Source organism: Heptranchias perlo, chromosome 12 (assembly GCF_035084215.1).
Source record: "Heptranchias perlo isolate sHepPer1 chromosome 12, sHepPer1.hap1, whole genome shotgun sequence".
Lineage (NCBI taxonomy): Eukaryota > Metazoa > Chordata > Chondrichthyes > Hexanchiformes > Hexanchidae > Heptranchias > Heptranchias perlo.
In genome coordinates this window covers 63,085,753-63,109,231 of record NC_090336.1, presented here as the reverse complement: position 1 = coordinate 63,109,231, position 23,479 = coordinate 63,085,753, and the positions used below count along the sequence as shown (strand labels likewise).

Here is a 23,479-nt window from a genome sequence, read left to right as displayed (position 1 = left end):
AGAGTGGGGATATAAAGGAGGAGAGGCCCGGGGGCAGAGTGGGGATATAAAGGAGGAGAGGCCCGGGGGCAGAGTGGGGAAATAAAGGAGCGGAGGCCTGGAGGCAGAGTGGGGATATAAAGGAGCGGAGGCCTGGGAGCAGAGTGGGGATATAAAGGAGGGGAGGCCTGGGAGCAGAGTGGGGATACAAAGGAGGAGAGGCCTGGGAGCAGAGTGGGGATATAAAGGAGGAGTGGCCCGGGAGCAGAGTGGGGATATAAAGGAGGAGTGGCCCGGGAGCAGAGTGGGGATATAAAGGAGGAGAGGCCTGGGAGCAGAGTGGGGATATAAAGGAGGAGAGGCCCGGGAGCAGAGTGGGGATATAAAGGAGGGGAGGCCTGGGAGCAGAGTGTGGATATAAAGGAGCGGAGGCCCGGGAGCAGAGTGGGGATATAAAGGAGGGGAGGCCCGGGAGCAGAGTGGGGATATAAAGGAGCGGAGGCCCGGGGGCAGAGTGGGGATATAAAGGAGCGGAGGTCGGGGGCAGAGTGGGGATATAAAGGAGCGGAGGTCGGGAGCAGAGTGGGGATATAAAGGTGCAGAGGCCCGGGAGCAGAGTGGGGATATAAAGGAGGGGAGGCCCGGGGGCAGAGTGGGGATATAAAGGAGCGGAGGCCCCGGGGCAGAGTGGGGATATAAAGGAGCGGAGGCCCGGGAGCAGAGTGGGGATATAAAGGAGGGGAGGCCCGGGGGCAGAGTGGGGATATAAAGGAGCGGAGGTCGGGGGCAGAGTGGGGATATAAAGGAGGGGAGGCCTGGGAGCAGAGTGGGGATATAAAGGAGCGGAGGCCCGGGGGCAGAGTGGGGATATAAAGGAGCGGAGGCCCGGGAGCAGAGTGGGGATATAAAGGAGCGGAGGCCCGGGGGCAGAGTCGGGATATAAAGGAGGAGAGGCCCGGGGGCAGAGTGGGGATATAAAGGAGGAGAGGCCCGGGGGCAGAGTGGGGAAATAAAGGAGCGGAGGCCCGGGTGCAGAGTGGGGATATAAAGGAGCGGAGGCCTGGAGGCAGAGTGGGGATACAAAGGAGGGGAGGCCTGGGAGCAGAATGGGGATATAAAGGAGGGGAGGCCTGGGAGCAGAGTGGGGATACAAAGGAGGAGAGGCCTGGGAGCAGAGTGGGGATATAAAGGAGGAGTGGCCCGGGAGCAGAGTGGGGATATAAAGGAGGAGTGGCCCGGGAGCAGAGTGGGGATATAAAGGAGGAGAGGCCCGGGAGCAGAGTGGGGATATAAAGGAGCGGAGGCCTGGGAGCAGAGTGGGGATATAAAGGAGGAGAGGCCCGGGAGCAGAGTGGGGATATAAAGGAGGAGAGGCCCGGGAGCAGAGTGGGGATATAAAGGAGGGGAGGCCTGGGAGCAGAGTGGGGATATAAAGGAGGGGAGGCCCGGGAGCAGAGTGGGGATATAAAGGAGCGGAGGCCCGGGGGCAGAGTGGGGATATAAAGGAGCGGAGGCCGGGGAGCAGAGTGGGGATATAAAGGAGGAGAGGCCCGGGAGCAGAGTGGGGATATAAAGGAGCGGAGGCCCGGGAGCAGAGTGGGGATATAAAGGAGCGGAGGCCTGGAGGCAGAGTGGGGATACAAAGGAGCGGAGGCCCGGGAGCAGAGTGGGGATATAAAGGAGGAGAGGCCTGGGGGCAGAGTGGGGATATAAAGGAGGAGAGGCCTGGGAGCAGAGTGGGGATATAAAGGAGGAGTGTCCCGGGAGCAGAGTGGGGATATAAAGGAGGAGAGGCCTGGGAGCAGAGTGGGGATATAAAGGAGGAGTGTCCCGGGAGCAGAGTGGGGATATAAAGGAGTGGAGGCCTGGAGGCAGAGTGGGGATATAAAGGAGGGGAGGCCTGGGAGCAGAGTGGGGATATAAAGGAGGAGTGTCCCGGGAGCAGAGTGGGGATATAAAGGAGGAGAGGCCTGGGAGCAGAGTGGGGATATAAAGGAGGAGTGTCCCGGGAGCAGAGTGGGGATATAAAGGAGGAGAGGCCTGGGAGCAGAGTGGGGATATAAAGGAGGAGAGGCCTGGGAGCAGAGTGGGGATATAAAGGAGGAGAGGCCCGGGAGCAGAGTGTGGATATAAAGGAGCGGAGGCCTGGGAGCAGAGTGGGGATATAAAGGAGGAGAGGCCCGGGAGCAGAGTGGGGATATAAAGGAGGGGAGGCCCGGGAGCAGAGTGGGGATATAAAGGAGCGGAGGCCCGGGGGCAGAGTGTGGATATAAAGGAGGGGAGGCCCGGGAGCAGAGTGGGGATATAAAGGAGCGGAGGCCCGGGAGCAGAGTGGGGATATAAAGGAGGAGAGGCCCGGAGGCAGAGTGGGGATATAAAGGAGGAGAGGCCCGGGAGCAGAGTGGGGATATAAAGGAGCGGAGGCCCGGGAGCAGAGTGGGGATATAAAGGAGCGGAGGCCTGGGAGCAGAGTGGGGATATAAAGGAGGGGAGGCCCGGGGGCAGAGTGGGGATATAAAGGAGCGGAGGCCCGGGAGCAGAGTGGGGATATAAAGGAGCAGAGGCCCGGGTGCAGAGTGGGGATATAAAGGAGGAGAGGCCCGGGGGCAGAGTGGGGATATAAAGGAGCGGAGGCCCGGGAGCAGAGTGGGGATATAAAGGAGGGGAGGCCCGGGAGCAGAGTGGGGATATAAAGGAGGAGAGGCACGGGAGCAGAGTGGGGATATAAAGGAGGAGAGGCACGGGAGCAGAGTGGGGATATAAAGGAGGGGAGGCACGGGAGCAGAGTGGGGATATAAAGGAGGAGAGGCACGGGAGCAGAGTGGGGATATAAAGGAGGGGAGGTCGGGAGCAGAGTGGGGATATAAAGGAGCGGAGGCCCGGGAGCAGAGTGGGGATATAAAGGAGGAGAGGCACGGGAGCAGAGTGGGGATATGAAGGAGGAGAGGCACGGGAGCAGAGTGGGGATATAAAGGAGGGGAGGCCCGGGGGCAGAGTGGGGATATAAAGGAGGGGAGGCCCGGGAGCAGAGTGGGGATATAAAGGAGGGGAGGCCTGGAGGCAGAGTGGGGATATAAAGGAGGAGACGCCCGGGGGCAGAGTGGGGATATAAAGGAGGAGACGCCCGGGGGCAGAGTGGGGATATAAAGGAGCGGAGGCCTGGAGGCAGAGTGGGGATATAAAGGAGGAGAGGCCCGGGAGCAGAGTGGGGATAGAAAGGAGGAGAGGCCCGGGAGCAGAGTGGGGATATAAAGGAGGGGAGGCCCGGGAGCAGAGTGGGGATAGAAAGGAGGAGAGGCCCGGGAGCAGAGTGGGGATATAAAGGAGGAGAGGCCTGGGAGCAGAGTGGGGATATAAAGGAGCGGATGCCCGGGAGCAGAGTGGGGATAGAAAGGAGCGGAGGCCCGGAAGCAGAGTGGGGATATAAAGGAGCGGAGGCCCGGGAGCAGAGTGGGGATATAAAGGAGCGGATGCCCGGGAGCAGAGTGGGGATATAAAGGAGCGGAGGCCCGGGAGCAGAGTGGGGATATTAAGGAGCGGAGGACCAGGGGCAGAGTGGGGATATAAAGGAGCGGAGGCCCGGGGGCAGAGTGGGGATATAAAGGAGGAGAGGCCCGGGAGCAGAGTGGGGATATAAAGGAGCGGAGGCCCGGGAGCAGAGTGGGGATAGAAAGGAGCGGATGCCCGGGAGCAGAGTGGGGATAGAAAGGAGCGGAGGCCCGGAAGCAGAGTGGGGATATAAAGGAGGAGAGGCCCGGGAGCAGAGTGGGGATATTAAGGAGCGGAGGACCAGGGGCAGAGTGGGGATATAAAGGAGCGGAGGCCCGGGGGCAGAGTGGGGATATAAAGGAGGAGAGGCCCGGGAGCAGAGTGGGGATATTAAGGAGCGGAGGACCAGGGGCAGAGTGGGGATATAAAGGAGTGGAGGCCTGGGGGCAGAGTGGGGATATAAAGGAGCGGAGGCCTGGGAGCAGAGTGGGGATATAAAGGAGGGGAGGCCCGGGAGCAGAGTGGGGAAATAAAGGAGGGGAGGCCTGGGAGCAGAGTGGGGATATAAAGGAGCGGAGGCCTGGGAGCAGAGTGGGGATATAAAGGAGGGGAGGCCCGGGAGCAGAGTGGGGAAATAAAGGAGGGGAGGCCTGGGAGCAGAGTGGGGATATAAAGGAGCGGAGGCCCGGGAGCAGAGTGGGGATATAAAGTAGCGGAGGTCGGGAGCAGAGTGGGGATATGAAGCAGGGGAGGCCCGGGGGCAGAGTGGGGATATAAAGGAGCGGAGGCCCGGGAGCAGAGTGGGGATATAAAGGAGCGGAGGCCTGGGAGCAGAGTGGGGATATAAAAGATTGGAGGCCTGGGAGCAGAGTGGGGATATAAAGGAGGAGAGGCCCGGGAGCAGAGTGGGGATATAAAGGAGGGGAGGCCCGGGGGCAGAGTGGGGATATAAAGGATTGGAGGCCTGGGAGCAGAGTGGGGATATAAAGGAGGAGAGGCCCGGGAGCAGAGTGGGGATATAAAGGAGCGGAGGCCCGGGGGCAGAGTGGGGATATAAAGGAGCGGAGGCCTGGGAGCAGAGTTGGGATATAAAGGAGAGGAGGCCTGGGAGCAGAGTGGGGATATAAAGGAGGGGAGGCCCGGGAACAGAGTGGGGATATAAAGGAGCGGAGGCCCGGGGGCAGAGTGGGGATATAAAGGAGGAGACGCCCGGGGGCAGAGTGGGGATATAAAGGAGCGGAGGCCCGGGAGCAGAGTGGGGATATAAAGGAGAGGAGGCCTGGGAGCAGAGTGGGGATATAAAGGAGTGGAGGCCTGGGAGCAGAGTGGGGATATAAAGGAGTGGAGGCCTGGGAGCAGAGTGGGGATATAAAGGAGTGGAGGCCTGGGAGCAGAGTGGGGATATAAAGGAGGGGAGGCCCGGGGGCAGAGTGGGGATATAAAGGAGCGGAGGCCTGGGAGCAGAGTGGGGATATAAAGGAGTGGAGGCCTGGGAGCAGAGTGGGGATATAAAGGATTGGAGGCCTGGGAGCAGAGTGGGGATATAAAGGAGGAGAGGCCCGGGAGCAGAGTGGGGATATAAAGGAGCGGAGGCCTGGGAGCAGAGTGGGGATATAAAGGAGAGGAGGCCTGGGAGCAGAGTGGGGATATAAAGGAGCGGAGGCCTGGGAGCAGAGTGGGGATATAAAGGAGAGGAGGCCTGGGAGCAGAGTGGGGATATAAAGGAGGAGAGGCCAGGGAGCAGAGTGGGGATATAAAGGAGGGGAGGCCCGGGAGCAGAGTGGGGATATAAAGGAGTGGAGGCCTGGGAGCAGAGTGGGGATATAAAGGAGGGGCCTGGCAAGTTATCTACTTTCAAAGATACTAAACCCCTTACTATTTCCTCCCTCACTATGTTTATCCCCGCTAATATTTCACATTCCTGCTCCTTAACTATAATCTTTGCATCGTCCCCCTCTTTTATGAAGACAGACGCAAAATATTCATTAAGAACCATGCCCACATCTTCCGCCTCCACGCACAGGTTACATTTTTGGTTTCTAATAGGCCCTACTCTTTCCTTAGTTAACCTCTTGCTCTTTATGTATTTACAAAACATCTTTGGGTTTTCCTTAATTTTACTTGCCAGTACTTTTTCATGCCCTCTCTTTGCTTTCCTCGTTTCCTTTTTAATTTCACCCCTGCACTTTCTACACTCCTCTAGGCTTTCTGCATTATTGAGCTCCCAGTGTCTGACATAAGCTTCCCTTTTTTTGTCCTTATCTTACCCTGTATGCTCCTTGTCATCCAGGGGGCTCTAGATTTGGCATTCCCACCCTTTTTCTTTTTGGGAACATGTTTGTTCTGAACCTTCACCATCTCCCCCTTGAATGCCTCCCACTGCTCTGACACTAATTTACCTTCAAGTAGCTGTTTCCAGTCTACTTTTGCTAAATCACTTCTTAGTTTAATAAAATTGTCCTTTCCCCAATTGAGAACTTTTACTCCTGGTCTATTTTTGTCTTTTTCCATAACTATGCTAAATCTAACTGAATTATGATCACTACCATCAAAATGCTCTCCCACTGATACTCCTTCCACCTGCCCAGCTTCATTCCCTAAAACTAAATCCAGAACTCCCCCTCTCGTTGGGTTTGCTACGTACAGGCTAAAAAAGGTCTGAATGCAATTTAAGAATTCTGTGCCCTCCAGACCTTTTACAGTGATTGTATCCCAGATAAGATTAGGGTAGTTGAAATCCCCTACTATTACTGCCCTATTGTTATTGCACTTCTCAGAAATTTGCCTGCATATTTGCTCCTCTATACCCCTCTGACTGTTTGGGGATCTATAATTACACTCCCAGCAGTTTGATTGCCCCTTTATTGTCTTAGGTCAACCCATATGGCCTCATTTGACGATCCTTCTAACATATCATTCCTCCTCATGGCTGTAATTATTTCTTTAACTGATATTGCCATCCCTTCTTTTTCAATCTCCCTTTCTGTCTCGTTTGAACACCTTCTGACCAGGAACATCGCGCTGCCATTCCTGCCGCTCTTTAAGCCATGTTTCAGTAATAGCTAAGATAGCATACTTCCATGTGTCTATCTGTGCCTTCAGCTTATCTGCCTTATTGCATTGAGAGAGAGTCCAACAAGAGAGAGTCTAACCACCTCCCCTTGACATTCAACGGCATTACCATCGCCGAATCCCCCACCATCAACATCCTGGGGATCACCATTGACCAGAAACTTAACTGGACCAGCCATATAAATACTGTGGCTACAAGAGTACGTTAGAGGCTGGGTATTCTGCGGTGAGTGACTCACCTCTTGACTCCCCAAAGCCTTTCCATCATCTACAAGGCACAAGTTAGGAGTGTGATGGAATACTCTCCACTTGCCTGGATGAGTGCAGCTCCACCAACACTCAAGAAGCTCGATAACATCCAGGACAAAGCAGCCCGCTTGATTGGCACCCCATCCACCACCCTAAACATTCACTCACTTCACCTCCGGCGCACTGTGGCTGCAGTGTGTACCATCCACATGCAGCAACTCGCCAAGATTCTTCGACAGCACCTCCCAAACCCACGACCTCTACCACCTAGAAAGACAAGACCAGCAGGCACATGGGAACAACACCACCTGCACGTTCCCTCCAAGTCACACACCATCCCGACTTGGAAATATATCGCCGTCCCTTCATCGTCGCTGGGTCAAAATCCTGGAACTCCCTTCCTAACAGCACTGTGGGAGAACCTTCACCACACGGACTGCAGCGGTTCAAGAAGGCGGCTCACCACCACCTTCTCAAGGGGCAATTAGGGATGGACAATAAATGCTGGCCTCGCCAGCGACTCCCACATCCCATGAACGAATTAAAAAATATATACCGTTAAGCACTGCCAAACTCTTTTGTTGTCTATTTTCTAACCTTTGTTTCCTCTGCCTTCCAAACTCACTTATTAATATTTTGTCTTCCATTTCCAGCTCTGCTTCTCTCCCTTCTGAATCTACACTCAGGTTCCCATCCCTCGCCAAGCTAGTTTCAACCCTCCCCAACATCACTAGCAAACCTCCCCGCGAGAATGTTGGTCATGGCCCTGTTGATGTGCAACCCGTTCGGCTTGTACATGTCCCACCTCCCCCAGAACCGGACCCAATGCCCGAGGAATCTAAAGCCCTCCCTCCTGCACCATCTCTCCAACCACGCATTCATCTGCTCTATCCTCCTATTTCTCTCCTCGCTAGCGTGTGGCACCAGGAGTAATCCGGAGATTACTACCTTTGAGGTCCTGCTTATTAATTTCTTTTCTAGCTCCTTAAAGTCTGCCTGCAGGGCCTCATCCCTCTTTCTACCTAGGTCGTTGATATCGATATGGACCATGACTTCTGACAGTTCACCCTCCCCCTTCAGAATGTTCTGCAACCGCTCAGTGATACCTTTGACCCTGGCATCAGGGAGGCAACATACCATCCTGGAATCATGTCTGCGGCTGCAGAAACGCCGATCTGTTCCCCTATTCCTACTATTCCCCTGGATGTAGTATATTTGGATTTTCAAAAGGCATTCAATAGGGTGCCACACAAGAGGTTGTTACACAAGATTAGGGCTCATGGGGTTGGGGGTAATATATTAGCATGGATTGAGGATTGGTTAACGGACAGAAAACAGAGAATAGGAATAAATGGGTCATTTTTGGGTTGGCAGTTTGTAATTAGTGGGGTGCCACGAGGATCAGTGCTTGGGCTTCAGCTGTTTAAAATCTATATCAATGACTTAGATGATGGGACCGAGTTTAATGTATCCAAGTTTTCTGATGATAGAAAGCTAGGTGGGAATGTTAGCTGTGAGGAGGATGCACAGAGGCTTCAAAGGGATATAGAGACAGGTTAAGTGAGTGGGTGAGAAGGTGGCAGGTGGAGTATAATGTGGGGAAATGTGAAATTATCCACTTTTGCTGGAAGAATAGAAAAGCAGAATATTTTTTAAAAGGTGAGACTAAGAAACGTTGGTAGTCAGAGGGATTTGGGTGTACGTCTTCACAAATCACAAAAAGTTAACATGAAGGTACAGCAAGCAATTAGGAAGGCAAATGGTATTTTAGCATTTATTGCAAGGGGTTTGGAGTTTAAGAGTAAGGAGGTCGTACTGCAATTATATGGGGCTCTGGTGAGACCTCACCTGGAGTGCTGTGTATAGTTTTGGTCTCCTTACCTAAGGAAGGATATACTTGCCTTAAAGGGGGTGCAACAAAGATTCACTAGATTAATTCCTGGGATGAGAGGTTTGTCCTATGAGGAGAGATTGAGTAGAATGGGCCTATACTCTCTGGTGTTTAGAAGAATGAGCGGTGATCTCATTGAAACGTATAAAATTCATAGAGGGCTTGACAGGGTAGATGCTGAGAGGCTGTTTCTCCTGGCTGGAGAGTCTAGAACTAGGGGTCATGGTTTCAAGATAAGAGGTCGGCCATGTAGGACCGAGATGAGGAAACATTTTTTCACTCAGAGGGCTGTGAATCTTTGGAATTCTCTACCTCAGAGGGTGGTGGATGCTCAGTCATTGAGTACATTCAAGACTGAGATTGACAGATTTTTGGACTCTAGGGGAATCAAGGGATATGGGGATCGGGCGGGAAAGTGGAGTTGAGGTTGAAGATCAGCCATGATCTTATTGAATGGCGGAGCAGGCTCGAGGGGCCATATGGCCTACTCCTGCTCCTATTTCTTATGTTCTTATGTAGCTCAAAAATTACAAATTGAGCTGGACAAAATATGCATATGGGCAGAACAATGACAGATTAAATTTTAATGTGAATAAGTGTAAAGTACTAAATATTGGAAGAACAAATAAGCAAGACAAGAATTCCATGGGGCAACTTTTACTTTTACTGCCTGGGTGGTAATCTTTCAGAGCAGATTACCGACACCTCTGAGGGGGCAGGCAGGGCTTCGATTTATCTCATCCAAAAGACAGCACCTCCAACAATGCAGCACGCCTTCAGTAATTCACTGGAGTATCAGCCTGGATTACATGCTTAAGTCTCAGGAATGGGACTTGAACCTACAACCTGCTGATTCAGAGGGGAGTGTGCTACCCACTGAGCCACAGCAATCAGCAATTTCCAGCGGGAAACATAACATGCAGTGCAGACTCTGCTCACCAGTGTCACACTGACACAATTAGATCTGATCAAGGATTTATTCACGGGCAGATGAGCGTGGGGGGAGGTAAACGAACGGCCAGTGTGTCGTATGTAAGTTAAGAAAAATGGAATAACAGAATATAAATGAAAGAATTAAACCAAAAGATCTTAAAGACATGACTGCGTGGTAATTGTGCTTATGTAAGCCATCTTGCCAAACTGAGTGTTCAAAACTGACAGGGCCATCTGCCTCCTCCTTTAACCATCTAGCCCATGGTTCTGTTGTAGCAATGCACAACATACTACAGTCCTTCAATCTTGTGTTAGTTCTTGTATAATTTTGGCAATAAGCTGGTCAAATAATTCAGAATTTATTATCCCAGTTATGACCTCAATACAGTATGCTACGCAGAATATTAAACCACATCCGATTTACAACAAAATCTAGAAAGAGCACATAAAACATTATAGCTGATGGGCATTAAATTGTAGATGTTTAAATTTCCACAATTTTCCGAGTCTCTGAGTTTGATCCTAGCTCTTCTGGAAATCTTCTCACAGTAATCTGCTTTGCACACACTTTTAATCTCTTAATGCTGGATACTGCACTTATCACCAGATTCCAGAATGACTTTCAACAAAGGGAATTTAAAGGCAACCAGCAATGCCTGCCATTTGCCGCAGAAAAGATCGGTGATAACCACACACCTTCCCCCATCCTCCTTACCACAAAACACATTGGTATCACAAACACTTCATATTGCAGCTGCTTTTGGTTATTTTTCCCACATCCAGGAACAAATCCAATCCAATAAAGAATTTATGAGAAACTTCTTTACCCAGGGAGTGGTTAGAATGTGGAACTCGCTACCACAAGGAGTAGTTGAGGCGAATAGCATAGATACATTTAAGGGGAAACTAGATAAACACATGAGGGAGAAAAGAATACAAAGTTAAGCTGATAGTTATATGAAGTAGGGAGGGAGGAGGCTCATGTAGAGCATAAACACCAGCATAGACCAGTTGGGCCGAATGGCCTGTTTCTGTGCTGTAAATTCTCTGTAATTCTATGTAAAATGTTCCTGCTTTGTTGTGAGGAGTTGGACTACTTCAACTCTTAGAAGGCAATAGAATTTTCACAGCACAAGGGCTGTGTGAAAATATTTTCACAGCTTAGTTCCACAGCGTTGACTTGCTTTTTCTTTGTTTACAGATTAGCATCATGTGCATGAATACTAATTAATCAAACAGATTGAAGTTTATTGTTCTGACAGTGCTCTTCGAAGAACATTGCAGTGAAATTCCTTGTATCAACAATTTTCGCAAAAAAGAAATTTGGGAGTGTCTATTTTGTACTCACGCCGAGGCATTTGATTAAATTCCCAGCAGGAAGAAACATACCCTAATGCCGAAATTAACTTAGCAACGTAGGAACTGGAGTAGGTCATTCAGCCCCTCGAGCCTGTTCCGCCATTCTATTAGATCATGGATGATCTGGACCTCAACTCTTCAAGTTACTCACTTTGACATATCAGCCTGCCTCAGCTGCATTCTCACCTTCTGAGACAGAAGGTTGTGGGTTCAAGTCCCTCTCTAAGACTTAAGCACATAATCTCGCCTGATGCTTCAGTATAGTACTGAGGGAGTGCTGCGCTGTTGGAGGTGCTGTCTTTCGGTTGAGTCATTAAACCGAGGTCCTGTCTGCTGGTTCAAATGGACATTAGGGATCCCATGGCACTACTTGATGAATAGCAGAGCTCCCCCTCCAGCCTTGGCCAACATTCCTCCCTCAACCAACACCACAACAGTTAGCTGGTCATTCATCTCAGTGCCATAGAAATCAAAGGAACAGGTCAAAATGTTTGAAAAGGGGTTAAAAAATACTGTCAGCGATGTTACTGAACAAACACTTAACACACTTGTACCAGGCTCCTCCCTCCATTGATGCAATGGAAGGTTAAATCCATCTATTTAAACTCCTTCATTAAAATAGCAGGACTAGGTGAATAAATACTTGTGCATAACAATGCCAACCTATGGTCTTCAATAGGGAAGTACAAGTTATTGTCAACTTAAATTCACAAGTCAACTGACATGTGTCAGCCGTGGCTCAGTTGGTAGCACTCACGCCTGAGTCAAAAGGTCATGGGTTCAAGTCCACACTTCAGAGACTTGAGCACATAATCCAGGCTAACACTCTCAGTGCAGTACTGAGGGAGTGCTGCACTGTTGGAGGTGCTGTCTTTCAGATGAGATGTTAAACCGAGGTCCTGTCTGCCCTCTCAGGTAATCGATCCCATGGCACTATTTTGAACAAGAGCAGGGGAGTTCTGAGGTCGTGAAAGGTGCTATATAAATGCAAGTTCTTTCTTTAAATTGCATTGAATCAATCTCTACGGAAAGCTCTGCTATCCTCATTGCAGAATTTTCATTGTACCCCCACACGCCTCAGCATCCAAACCTTTGTCTGCCACTGACGTCTGTTTAATCTGAGTGTAATACTTTAATTGTGTGTATGTTTTTTTTTCTAATTAGGATGGTTTTTTCTCATTATGGCTCCCATCGACTATAATGAATTCAGAAACGTGCGTCTATTTGAACCAAGCTGCTGACTGCTACAGCGAATGACAAATGAATCAGCGTTGTGGTGAAACCCATACACACTCACGTTAAGAGTTCACTAACATCAAAACAAGCAGGTGGTTAAAATTTGATGCATTTAAGGGGAAGCTAGATAAACACTTGAGGGAAAAGGGAACAGAAGAATAGGGTTAGATGAAGTAGGTAGGGAGGAGGCTCGCATGGAGCATAAACACCGGCATAGACCTGTTATGCCGAACAGCCTCTTTCTGTGCTGTACATTCTATGTAATTCTATTCAGTCATCAGTTCCAAAGGTGACTAGTTAGCAGGACCTCGCACACAATTACTATTTACATAATTTCCGCAGGAACAAACTTGCATCAGAAAATGACAAAAAATCGGGATGCTCCAAGAAACCTGGCTCCGGATCAGTTCCATAACTACAAAGTTGGCAAATAAACAAAACTACATTAACAATTTTTCATTTCGCCTCCCCTCGCACCCAATATTCACTCCACATTCCGGTACTGGGTCATATTTCACGCATGGCCCTCGACAGCGAGGCTTTGATTTTGCTCTGCAGTGGATTCCTTTTGGAAGTCTGTCAGGGTGGCACTGTTTCCTGTTGGTGACCCCACCCTCTGACCCTGCCGTTTCATCTGGGGCCAAGATAATTTGAATATTGGTGGTGGCCTCATCAAGGAACGTTAGAAATGGGAGTAGGCCATTCAGCCCCTCGAGCCTCTTTCACCATTCAATCAGACCATGCCCGATCTGCACCTCAACTCCATTTACCCGCCTGTGCTCCATTTCCCTGATACCCTTACTCAACAAAAATCTATCCCTATTAGTCTTGAAAGCTTCAATTGATCCAGCATCCACAGCCTTTTGGGGGAAAAGGGCTCCAGAGGTAGACTACCCTTTGTGTGAAAAAGTGTTTCCTGAACAGCCTAGCTCGAATTTTAAGATTGTGCCCCTCTTGTTTTGGATTCCCCCAGCAGAAGAAATAGTTTCTCTCTATGTACCCTGTTGAATCCTTTTGTCATTTTTCACATCACAATTAGGTCACGCCTCAACCTTCTAAACTCAAGGGAATACAAGCCGAGTCAATGCAACCTATTCTCATAATTTAATCCTTTTAGCCCTGGTATCATTGTGGTGAATCTACGCTGCACCCACTTCAAGGCCAATATATCCTTCCTGAGGTGCGGTGCCCAGAACTGAATGCAGTATCTCCAGATGGGGTCTGACCAAGGCTCTGTACAACTGTATAACTTCCTCTCTTATGTATTCCAGCTCCTTGAGATAAAGGGCAATGTTCCATTAGCCTTTTTGGCTATTAGCTTTTAGAGATTGGTGTAGATGTGCACCCAAATCTCTTTGCTCCTCCACAGTTCCTAGTTTCTCACTGTTAAGGAAACATTCTGATTTGTCTTTCTTGGATCCAAAGTGGATGACCTCACATTTCCTTCCACATTGAACTCCATCTGCCATGGTTTTGCCCACTCAATTTTAATCTGTCCATGCCCCTTTGTAACTTCCTGCTCTCATCCGCACACCACAAGGACTGCAGCAATTCAAAGAGGAGGAAGGCCCCAGCAGCAGCAGCACCACTACCTTCTCAGGGCAACTAGGGATGGGCAAAAAAATGCAGCCTCGCCAGAGACGCCAGCATCCCGAGAATGAATAAAATAAAAATCCCAGTTTTTAAAGCTTTGCTTGTCTCGCATGGATGCTCAGTAAAGAAATCCAATGCAATTTATTCACCAGGCTGTGCTTGGCCAAGTGAACTGTTTTCTTGTAGATTGAACTGATTTAAAAGTCTACAGCAAACTGCGGTGATGACATTGGAATCACTGTGCGCCAGCCTCTTGAAATACAGGAACCCAACAGTTTTGTTTAGTCAGGAATGTCTGCTCTTTCTGGCTGAGATTCTGACAACAGAACACCATTAAAGCTGCACTGGGAACAGCGATAAATGCTCTGACTGAAAAAAAAGAAACGAGTTTAATTAGTTTTGTTGCTAAAAGAGTTGGTTATTGGCAGCAGTGAACAGAAATTGTGTGCCTTTCAGGAAAAATTATAGCTGGCTTCATGTTGTTCAGTAGCTCCAAACAGTCGGGTGTCCCCAGGCTCATTTGTCCCTGTTGGATGCGTTTCATTCAGTCCATGTCTAACCATTGGGTGCCGAAGTTGCATTCCATCTGCGGGCATGAAAGGAGGCCAGGAAAGTAATGGAAGACATTGGGGGTTAAATTGGATTGCGTAACACCCGTCTATCAGGTGCTAAACGTCCTCCTGAGGCCCCAGAATGGTGGGCAGGAAGCGTGCGCGGGTGAAACTGACCGGAAGTGCGCCGCCTGCCAAATTGGGTAAGGGCAAACAAGAGGCGTCGTTTACCCAGGCCTGAAACAGGTGTTAAGCACAATGTCACCTTTAGGTTCCTGCTGCAACATTGATTTGCCCCAAGGCAGTCTTCATTATGATGAGGTCCGAGGTCTAATATCCAGGGCTCCTCGGACCTCACCATATGTGCATGGGGGATTAATGCTGCGTGGGTGGGGAGGGGGTGTGCCCAAAAGTGGGCTCTAATGAATTTAACCCCCATTGTGTGCTCATCCCAATTAGCTGATCACGAAATAACAAAGCCATGTAGAAGTCTACACAGATGAGTTGGATAAATCATAGAATCATACAGCACAGAAGTAGGCCATTCGGCCCATTGTGCCTGTGCCAGCTCTCTGAAAGAGCTATCCAATTAGTCCCACTCCCCCCTGCTCTTTCCCCACAGCCCTGAATTTTTTTCTTTTCAAGTATTAACCAATTCCCTTTTGAAAGTCACTATTGAATCTGCTTCCACCACCCTTTCAAGCAGCACGTTCCGGATCACAACATTGAGAAAAAACTTTCTCCTCATCTCCCCTCTGGTTCTTTTGCAAATTATCTTAAAGCTGTGTCCTCTGGTTACCGACCCTCCTACCACTGGAAACAGTTCCTCCCTATCTACTCTATCAAAACCCCGAATAATTCTGAACACCTCTATTAAATCTCCCCATAAGGAGAAGAACCCCAGCTTCTTCAGTCTCTCCACATAACTGAAGTCTCTCATCCCTGGTGTCATTCTGGTAAACCTCCTCTGCCCCCTCTCCAAGGCCTTGACATCCTTCCTAAAGTGTGGTGCCCAGAATTGGACACAATGCTCCAGCTGAGGCCTAACCAGTGATTTATAAAGGTTTAGCAAGGGTGTCGAAAATTGGACTGTAATTAAAATGGAATAGTGAACGGGGGACTAAGTGTATAGTTCTTTCAGAGAGCCAGCACATGCATGATGGCATCATTCTGTACTGTAAAACTCTATAAATTAAGGACTGCCCCATTTCGTGTTGGCTGAGAGCAGTTGCCCCAGGGATTAGCAGCATCTGGGAGAGGCAAAAAAAAATGAGGAGCAAAATCATTCATAAAAAGGAAAGAATTAAAACAAATTGGATTATATGTCAACAAACTATCCGCGGTGAAAGATGAGTCTCATTTCCTCAGGATGTGGTTTAAAGGGCTCATGTCAGCTCCTGCTGGCACTATCACAATGCACATATGGTACAGTGCAACAGTAATGACTTTCCTGGGATGATAATAAGACTGGCCCAGCTCAGCCTCATCTTCCAAACTACTCTCCAACCATGTGCAGCATAATATCCCAATAAAATGTTAATATAAGCAAACATTAAAACACTGCAATGATAGCGCTTCATTGCACTGCAGTGTCTCCCCACTGTTTGGATTTAACCTTTTCAGTTACAGTTGTATAAAGCTCTGGTTAGCCCATTTAGAGTATCGCATTCAGTTCTGGGCACCGAACCGCAGGAAGGATGTATTGGCCTTGAAGGGGGTGCAGCACAGATTCACCAGAATGATACCAGGACTAAAAGGGTTAAATTATGAGGACAGGTTGCGTAGGCTAGGTTGTATTCCCTTGAATATAGAAGATTAAGGGGTGATCTAATCGAGGTGTTTAAGATGATTAAGGAATTGATAGGGTAGAGAGAGAGAAACTATTTACTCTGTCCAGAACAAGGGGGGCATAACCTTAAAATTAGAGCTGGGCCGTTCAGGGGTGATGTCAGGAAGTACTTCTTCACACAAAGGGTAGTGGAAATCTGGAACTCTCTCCCCCAAAAAAGCTGTTGAGGCTGGGGTCAAATGAAAATTTCAGAACTGACACTGATAGATTTTTGTTCGACAAGGGTATTAAGGGATACGGAGCCAAGGTGGGTAAATGGAGTTAAGGTACAGATCTACCATGATCCAATTGAATGACAGATCAGGGTCGAGGGGCCGAATGGCCATCTCCTGTTCCTAGAACTGCATCCTTGTTGTTTAAAACATTCACAACAGGTCCTCCCCTCTCAAGAAATGATAGCCTAGAACTTGACTGCCAGTGATCCTCGTGTTAAATGTATCCATGTGATTTATATCAATTAGTGATAATTGTATTCAGGTGGTGCATATCAAATGGGGACTCTTTTGTATCCATTTATATGAGAGCTGATCTAGGGCATGGAGCTTGTAATGTGGAGCTCTGGGAATAAAGGCTTGGAAGCAACTGAAGACCAGGCTCTAATATTCCCTCCTTCACCACCTGGCTATCCAATTATTACAACTAGCAGTTAAATGTTTCACGCCTTCCAAGGACGTTCCTTTTTGTGCAGTTTTAACGGAAGTGTTAACGCATTTAAAGTAAACAAGTTAATGCCTCCATTAAAATGGCGGACAGACGAATGTTGTATGAACCCATCAGCCTAGAAGTTCAATTAGGCCTTGTCCGTTTTTGGGTTCGATCCAATTTCTGGGCCAGTATGTGTCAATCTGCTAATATCGCCAAGAGTAATTGCTAGGCTGGTATATTTTCCAGCATCTTTCACATGTCCTGAGCTCCATATAACTGAGCAAAACTTGATCATTTTTAGTTCTTTTCTAAAGACAAATATATAACAGGGTGCTTCATGGAATAATAAGAGAACTGGAAAGCTCCATGATTAAGAAAGAAAGAACTTGCATTTATTTGGCACCTCATTACATCCTTGGGACATTCCAAAGTGTTCTCAACTCATGGATTACTTTTTAAAGTGCAGTCACTGTTATAGTGTAGGCAAACTCAGTAGCCAATTTCCACACAGCAAGGTCCCACAAATAGCAAGTGCTACATAGAATTACACAGAATGTACAGCGCAGAAACAGGCCATTCGACCCACCTGATCCATGCAGGTGTTTATGCTCCACACGAGCCTCCTCCCTCTTTACTTCATCTAACCCTATCAGCATAACCTTCTATTCCTTTCTCCCTCATGTGTTTATCTAGCTTCCCCTTAAATGTATCTATGCTATTCGCCTCAACTACTCCATGTTGTAGCGAGTTCCACATTCTCTGGGTAAAGAAGTTTCTCCTGAATTCCCCATTGGATTTATTAGTGACTATCTTATATTTATGACGTCTAGTTTTGGTCTCCCCCACAAGTGGAAACACCTTCTCTAGATTTACCCTATCGAGCCCTTTCATAATCTTAGACCTCTATCAGGTCACCCCTCAGTCTTCTCTTCTCTAGAGTAAGCAGCCGCAGCCTGATCAATCTTACCTGGTAAGTATAGGTAAGTGAGTTGAAGGTCCAGTTAATCTGTGTTTTGGTGGTTTTGATTGAGGGAGGTATGTTGGCCTAGGGCAACAGGAGAACTCCCTGATCTTCAAATAGTGCCATTGGAACTTTTACATCCTCTGAAGCAGGCAGATGGGATGTTGGATAACCTTCCTGACATGACCTCCGACAGTGCAGCACTCCCTCAGTGGAGTGCACTGGAGTTTCAGCCTAGATTATGTGCTGAAGTCCTGGAGTGGGGCTTGAACCCACAACTGGGTTAGAATTATATTTTTAACGTGTTTTTTGCTTTTCTTGTCAGTATTGTGAGGGAATCTGAGCGAGGGTGCATCCATGTTTCCTAATTGGCCTAAAGAAACTTGTGCACTGCCAGCTGGCACTGAGGTGAGGTGCCTTCCTTCAGATGAGGTTAAGCCGAGGCCCCATCTGTCGGTTCAGATGGATGGCACTATTTGAAGAGGAGCAGGATATGTCCTGGCCAACACTCACCCCTCAACCAACATCACATTGCTGTTCGTCCCCCCCCGCCACCATCTCTGTAACCTCCTCCAGCCCTACAACCCTCCGAGATCTCTGCCCTCCTCCAATTCTCGCCCCTTGCGCATCCCCGATTTTCTTCGCTCCACCATTGGCGGCCGTGCCTTCAGCTGCCAAGGCCCTAAGCTCTGGAATTCCCTCCCTAAACCTCTCTGCCTCTCTACCTCTCTCTCCTTCTTTAGGACGCTCCTTAAAACCTACCTTTGACCAAGCTTTTGGTCACCTGTCCTAATATCTCTTTTTGTGGCTCGGTGTCAAATTTTTGTTTGATAATCGCTCCTGTGAAGCACCTTGGGATGTTTTACTGCGTTAAAGGTGCTACATAAACGCAGGTTATTGTTGTTGTCTAGGAGATGATTTATTGACCTAATTCAAAGGAGAAGAGTCTGTCCCACATTATCAATATCCAAAGGCCCTGGTGGCAACATATTCAGAATACAATGGGATGTAAAGGAGGAAAAGGTTGAAAAATCTGAGATAAGGGCAAATCTGGTCATAAGCCTTTCACTGAATGACTTTGGGATGGTATTCAAGTTCCATTCAGCATAACAAATGCTGGACAAATATGGCATTAGAGACATGTTGGATAAAAAAGCCCATTTTTTTTTTCTATTTTCAAATGGAGAGATTTGAGAGAAGCGTCTCAGGTTACATAGAATGTACAGCACAGAAACAGGCCATTCGGCCCAACTAGTTCATGCCAGTGTTTATGCTATACATGTCTCCTCCCACCTCTCTTCATCTAACTCTTATCAGCATAACCATCTCAGGTTCCAATTACTCTCTTAAGTAAGGGGCGAACCCATTGAAAAATCAGCCAACTGCTCACCAGATACGTTACTCCATCATCAGTCCCAGCATCCCAAGGAATCAGGTCCTGGATAATCTTCTGCACCCACCCGCAATCGTTTGTACAGAGGTCTTCCGCTGCTAGCCCTACGTTCCAATCTGGGCTCGGGCCCAACATCGTCAGGAAGGACATCAGATGCCGCATTCGGTCAACTGAGAACTCGGCAGATGGAGCTGCCCGGCTGTAACCCAGAGAGAGAGAAAAAAAAGAATATTTTTGAAAGCCTGTTCATTGGAAAGGCACAATTAGGATATCCAGTCAATCTTTCATAAAGAGCAACCTAACAAATGTGCACGAGTTGATTTGTATTTTCAAGTGTCACTTAGCTCCAAATGGTACTTGCTGTCTAATGATTAATAATTTAGTCACAGCACATGCATTTGACCTGAAACTGAATATTACGCCAATTAGTTTGACAATCTTCTTACCAGTTGATAGTGAGATATATTGAGAAATGACATTGGTGTAGTCAATAAGACTTAACTGTACAGCAAACATGCAGGTGATCTTCATGAGTGTGAGAGACTCTGAGCATATAGATCAGTAAAGTTCCTCTTATTCATTACTCGGTGATGTGTTTTACTTTCCTTTAGATCCTTTATAAATTGGTTCTTTTAAAGAAATGACATTTAAGATCAATATCTATAATTTGCATATCCACAAATGTGTCCAGTTAGCAAGTGAGTTGCACTTATTTTGATATTTTGCACGGTCCAATAATCTTTTGCTTTTTCACTTTGCTTTCAATATTGTCCGCTTAAAAAACATAGAAAGAATAAAGAAAGAACTTGCATTGACATAGGGGTGAATTTAAAGACTTAGCTCTTCCTGCACAGAGATTTGAGTGATGGGAATTTGAGCATGGAGGTCAGTGTGGTCCAATCATGATATACACTCCTGTCGCTTGTAGCTCTTCACTGGGAATGCATGAGTCTACAAAATATACTTCATGGAATTTATTTAATGTATTACTTCCTGTCAACTTTTCCATTATAAATTCCTGTGTCCGCATTTATAATGGGAACTACCCCTTTAAGACTTGTCACGCTGCAATGCTGCCAATGGTACGAGGGTGTCATTACAGCGTGACAAGTTTACATTGGCATTTTCCATTATAAGTGTGGACATCGGAATTTATCATGGAAATATAAGGACAGAAGGTAAGACTTTAAAACGGGAACTGAGTTATCTTTGTGTGCAATGGTCTGATTTATCCTACATCCTCTATTTCCACTTGACTGCATTCGGTCTTGTCTCCCTTGTGCAACACCTTGTAAGATCGACTTGTAACATCATTATAATTGCATCAATCAACAAAACAGAAGGCGAGGAACAGCATAAAGGAGCCTTTATCGTAGAATCATACAGCATGGGAGGCCATTTGGCCCGTCCTGCCTGTGCTGGCTCTTTGAAAGAGCTATCCAATTAATCCCACTCCCAAACTCTTTCCCCATAGCTTTTCAATTTTTCCCCCCTTCAATTATTTGTCCAATTCCCTTTTGAAAGTTACTCTGAATCTGCTTCCACCACCCTTTTAGGCAGTGCATTGCAGGTCATAACAATTCACTGCAAAATTCTCCTCATCTCCCCTGTGGCTTTATAGCCAATTATTTTCAATCTGTGTCCTCTGGTTACTGACCCTTCTGCCACTGGAAACAGTTCCTCCCTACCTACTGTATCAAAACCCCTCATAATTTTGAACACTTTTGTTAAATCTCTCCTGAACCTTCTTTGCTCTAAAGGAGAACAATCCCAGCCTGGGACTTTTTCAGAAGTATATTTTAACCATTTATCCATAATAATTACTCATTGTAGTTATTAACAGTGTCCTCACCTGGCAATCACCTTTTTCAAAAAAACATAGCCTGGGGATTAATGTGTAAACAAACACTTAGTATGCTTGTATTAAATACATGTACTTTTTGCTCTCCACTATTTTAACTGAGCCTTAAATGCATTTAATATAATTAGCCAGAGGAAAATGTTAACCATTTGTCTGGTAATATAGGCTCCAATCCTTCGTCTTTTCATCTGACTCTTACGTTGTTCTTGTTGTGGTAGCAAACCAGCAAGTGGTAATGAGATTCCAAATAGTGTCCTTTATTTAGGTAAAACTGTTTTTGAATTGAAAAGCTAAAGAAGCAATTGCAAAGTACCTGCATGATCATTTGTGGAACAATCCAGAACAAGGAAACATCTTAAAATCTTAAAATCAAGCTAAACCAATTAACAATGAATCCAGGGGAATCTTAAGGAACATAAGAACAGGAGCAGGCCACTCAGCCCCTCGAGTCTGCTCCACCATTCTATGAGATCACGGCTGATCTGTACCTCAATATCATTTACTCACCTTTGCTCCATATCCCTTGATACCCTTATCCAACAAAAATCTATCGATCTCAGTCTTGAAAATTTCAACTGACCCCCAGCGTCAACATCCTTTTGGTGGAGCGAGTTCCAGATTTCCACTACCCTGTGTGTGAAAAAGTGCTTCCTGATTTCCTGGCTCTAATTTTAAGATTGTGCCCCCCCTATTTCTGGATTCCCCCCACTAGAGGAAATAGTTTCTCTGTATCAGCCATATCGAATCCATTTATCGTTTGAAACACCTCAATCGGATCACCCCTCAATCTTCTCAACTCGGGAATACAAACCAAGTTTATGCAACCGGTCTTTGTAATTTTGTCAAAAAGGGCTGGAAGCATCTGGAGTGCACTGCACTAGAAGGCCAGAGATGTAGAATCAATGGCAGTGCTTAAAATGGAGAAAGATGCTTTTTTAAAAATTCAATATTGGGATGCGGGCATCACATCCTTAGTTGTCCTGAGAAGATGGTGGTGAGCCTTGTCAAACCATTGTAGCTGTTGGATACAACTCAGTGGCTTGTTAGGCCACTTCAGAAAGCAACTAAGAGCCAACCTAGTTGATGTGGGACCGGAGTCACATATAGGTCAGACCGGGTAAAGTCGGCAGGTTTCCTTTCCTAAAGGACATTAGTAAATCAATTGGGCTTTTACAACAATCCGACAGCTTCATGGTCACAATTGCCGGTGCCATCTTTTTTCATTTCCAGACATTTCCAGACTGAATTCAAATTCTCCAACTGCCATGGTGGGATTTCAACTCATGTTCTCTGGATTACTAGGCCTGGGCTCTGGATTACTAGTCCAGTTACATAACCACTACTCACCCGTGCCCTTGGGAAGCGAGGGAGATGGAGAAAGGAGTGGGAATTGGGATTAGAAAGATGCCAAGGCTAACAAAAATGGCAGAGCAGTGTCCTAGGCCCAACCATCTTCAGCTGCTTCGTCAATGACCTTCCCTCCATCATAAGGTCAGAAATGGGGATGTTCGCTGATGATTGCAGTGTTCAGTTCCATTTGCAACCCCTCAGATAATGAAGCAGTCCGTGTCCGCATGCAGCATGACCTGGACAATATCCAGGCTTGGGCTGATAAGTGGCAATTAACATTTGCACCGGACAAGTGCCAGGCAATGACCATCTCCAATAAGAGAGAGTCTAACCACCTCCCCTTGACATTCAATGGCATTACCATCGCCGAATCCCCCACCATCAACATCCTGGGGGTCACCATTGACCAGAAACTTAACTGGACCAGCCATATAAATACTGTGGCTACAAGAGCAGCTCAGAGGCTAGGTATTCTGAGGTGAGTGACTCACCTCCTGACTCCCCAAAGCCTTTCCACCATCTAAAAGGCACAAGTCAGGAGTGTGATGGAATACTCTCCACTTGCCTGGATGTGTGCAGCTCCAACAACACTCAAGAAGCTCGACACCATCCAGGACAAAGCAGCCTGCTTGATTGGCACCCCATCCACCACCCTAAATATTCACTCTCTTCACCACCGGCGCACTGTGGCTGCAGTGTGTACCATCCACAGGATGCACTGCAGCAACTCGCCAAGGCTTCTTCGACAGCACCTCCCAAACCCGCGACCTCTATCACCTAGAGGACAAGGGCAGCAGGCGCATGGGAACAACACCACCTGCACGTTCCACTCCAAGTCACACACCATCCCGACTTGGAAATATATCGCCGTTCCTTCATCGTCGCTGGGTCAAAATCCTGGAACTCCCTTCCTAATGGCACTGTGGGAGAACCTTCACCACACGAACTGCAGCGGTTCAAGAAGGCGGCTCACTGCCACCTTCTCAAGGGTAATTAGGGATGGGCAATAAATGCCGGCCTCGCCAGCGACGCCCACATCCCATGAACGAATAAAAAAAAGAAAAGGTT

General features: G+C 47.6%; 1 protein-coding gene across 2 annotated transcripts in view; it reads right to left on the bottom strand.

Annotated features, from left to right (window-relative positions):
- The window catches only part of spon1b (spondin 1b), a 467,163-nt gene that overhangs the window by 186,484 nt on the left and 257,200 nt on the right, over positions 1–23,479 (bottom strand). For both annotated transcript variants that reach the window (XM_067994217.1, XM_067994218.1), the window contains one exon: positions 19,198–19,399. In XM_067994217.1, coding sequence (XP_067850318.1) covers positions 19,198–19,399 — 202 coding nt within the window. The remainder of the gene's footprint in view (positions 1–19,197; positions 19,400–23,479) is intronic.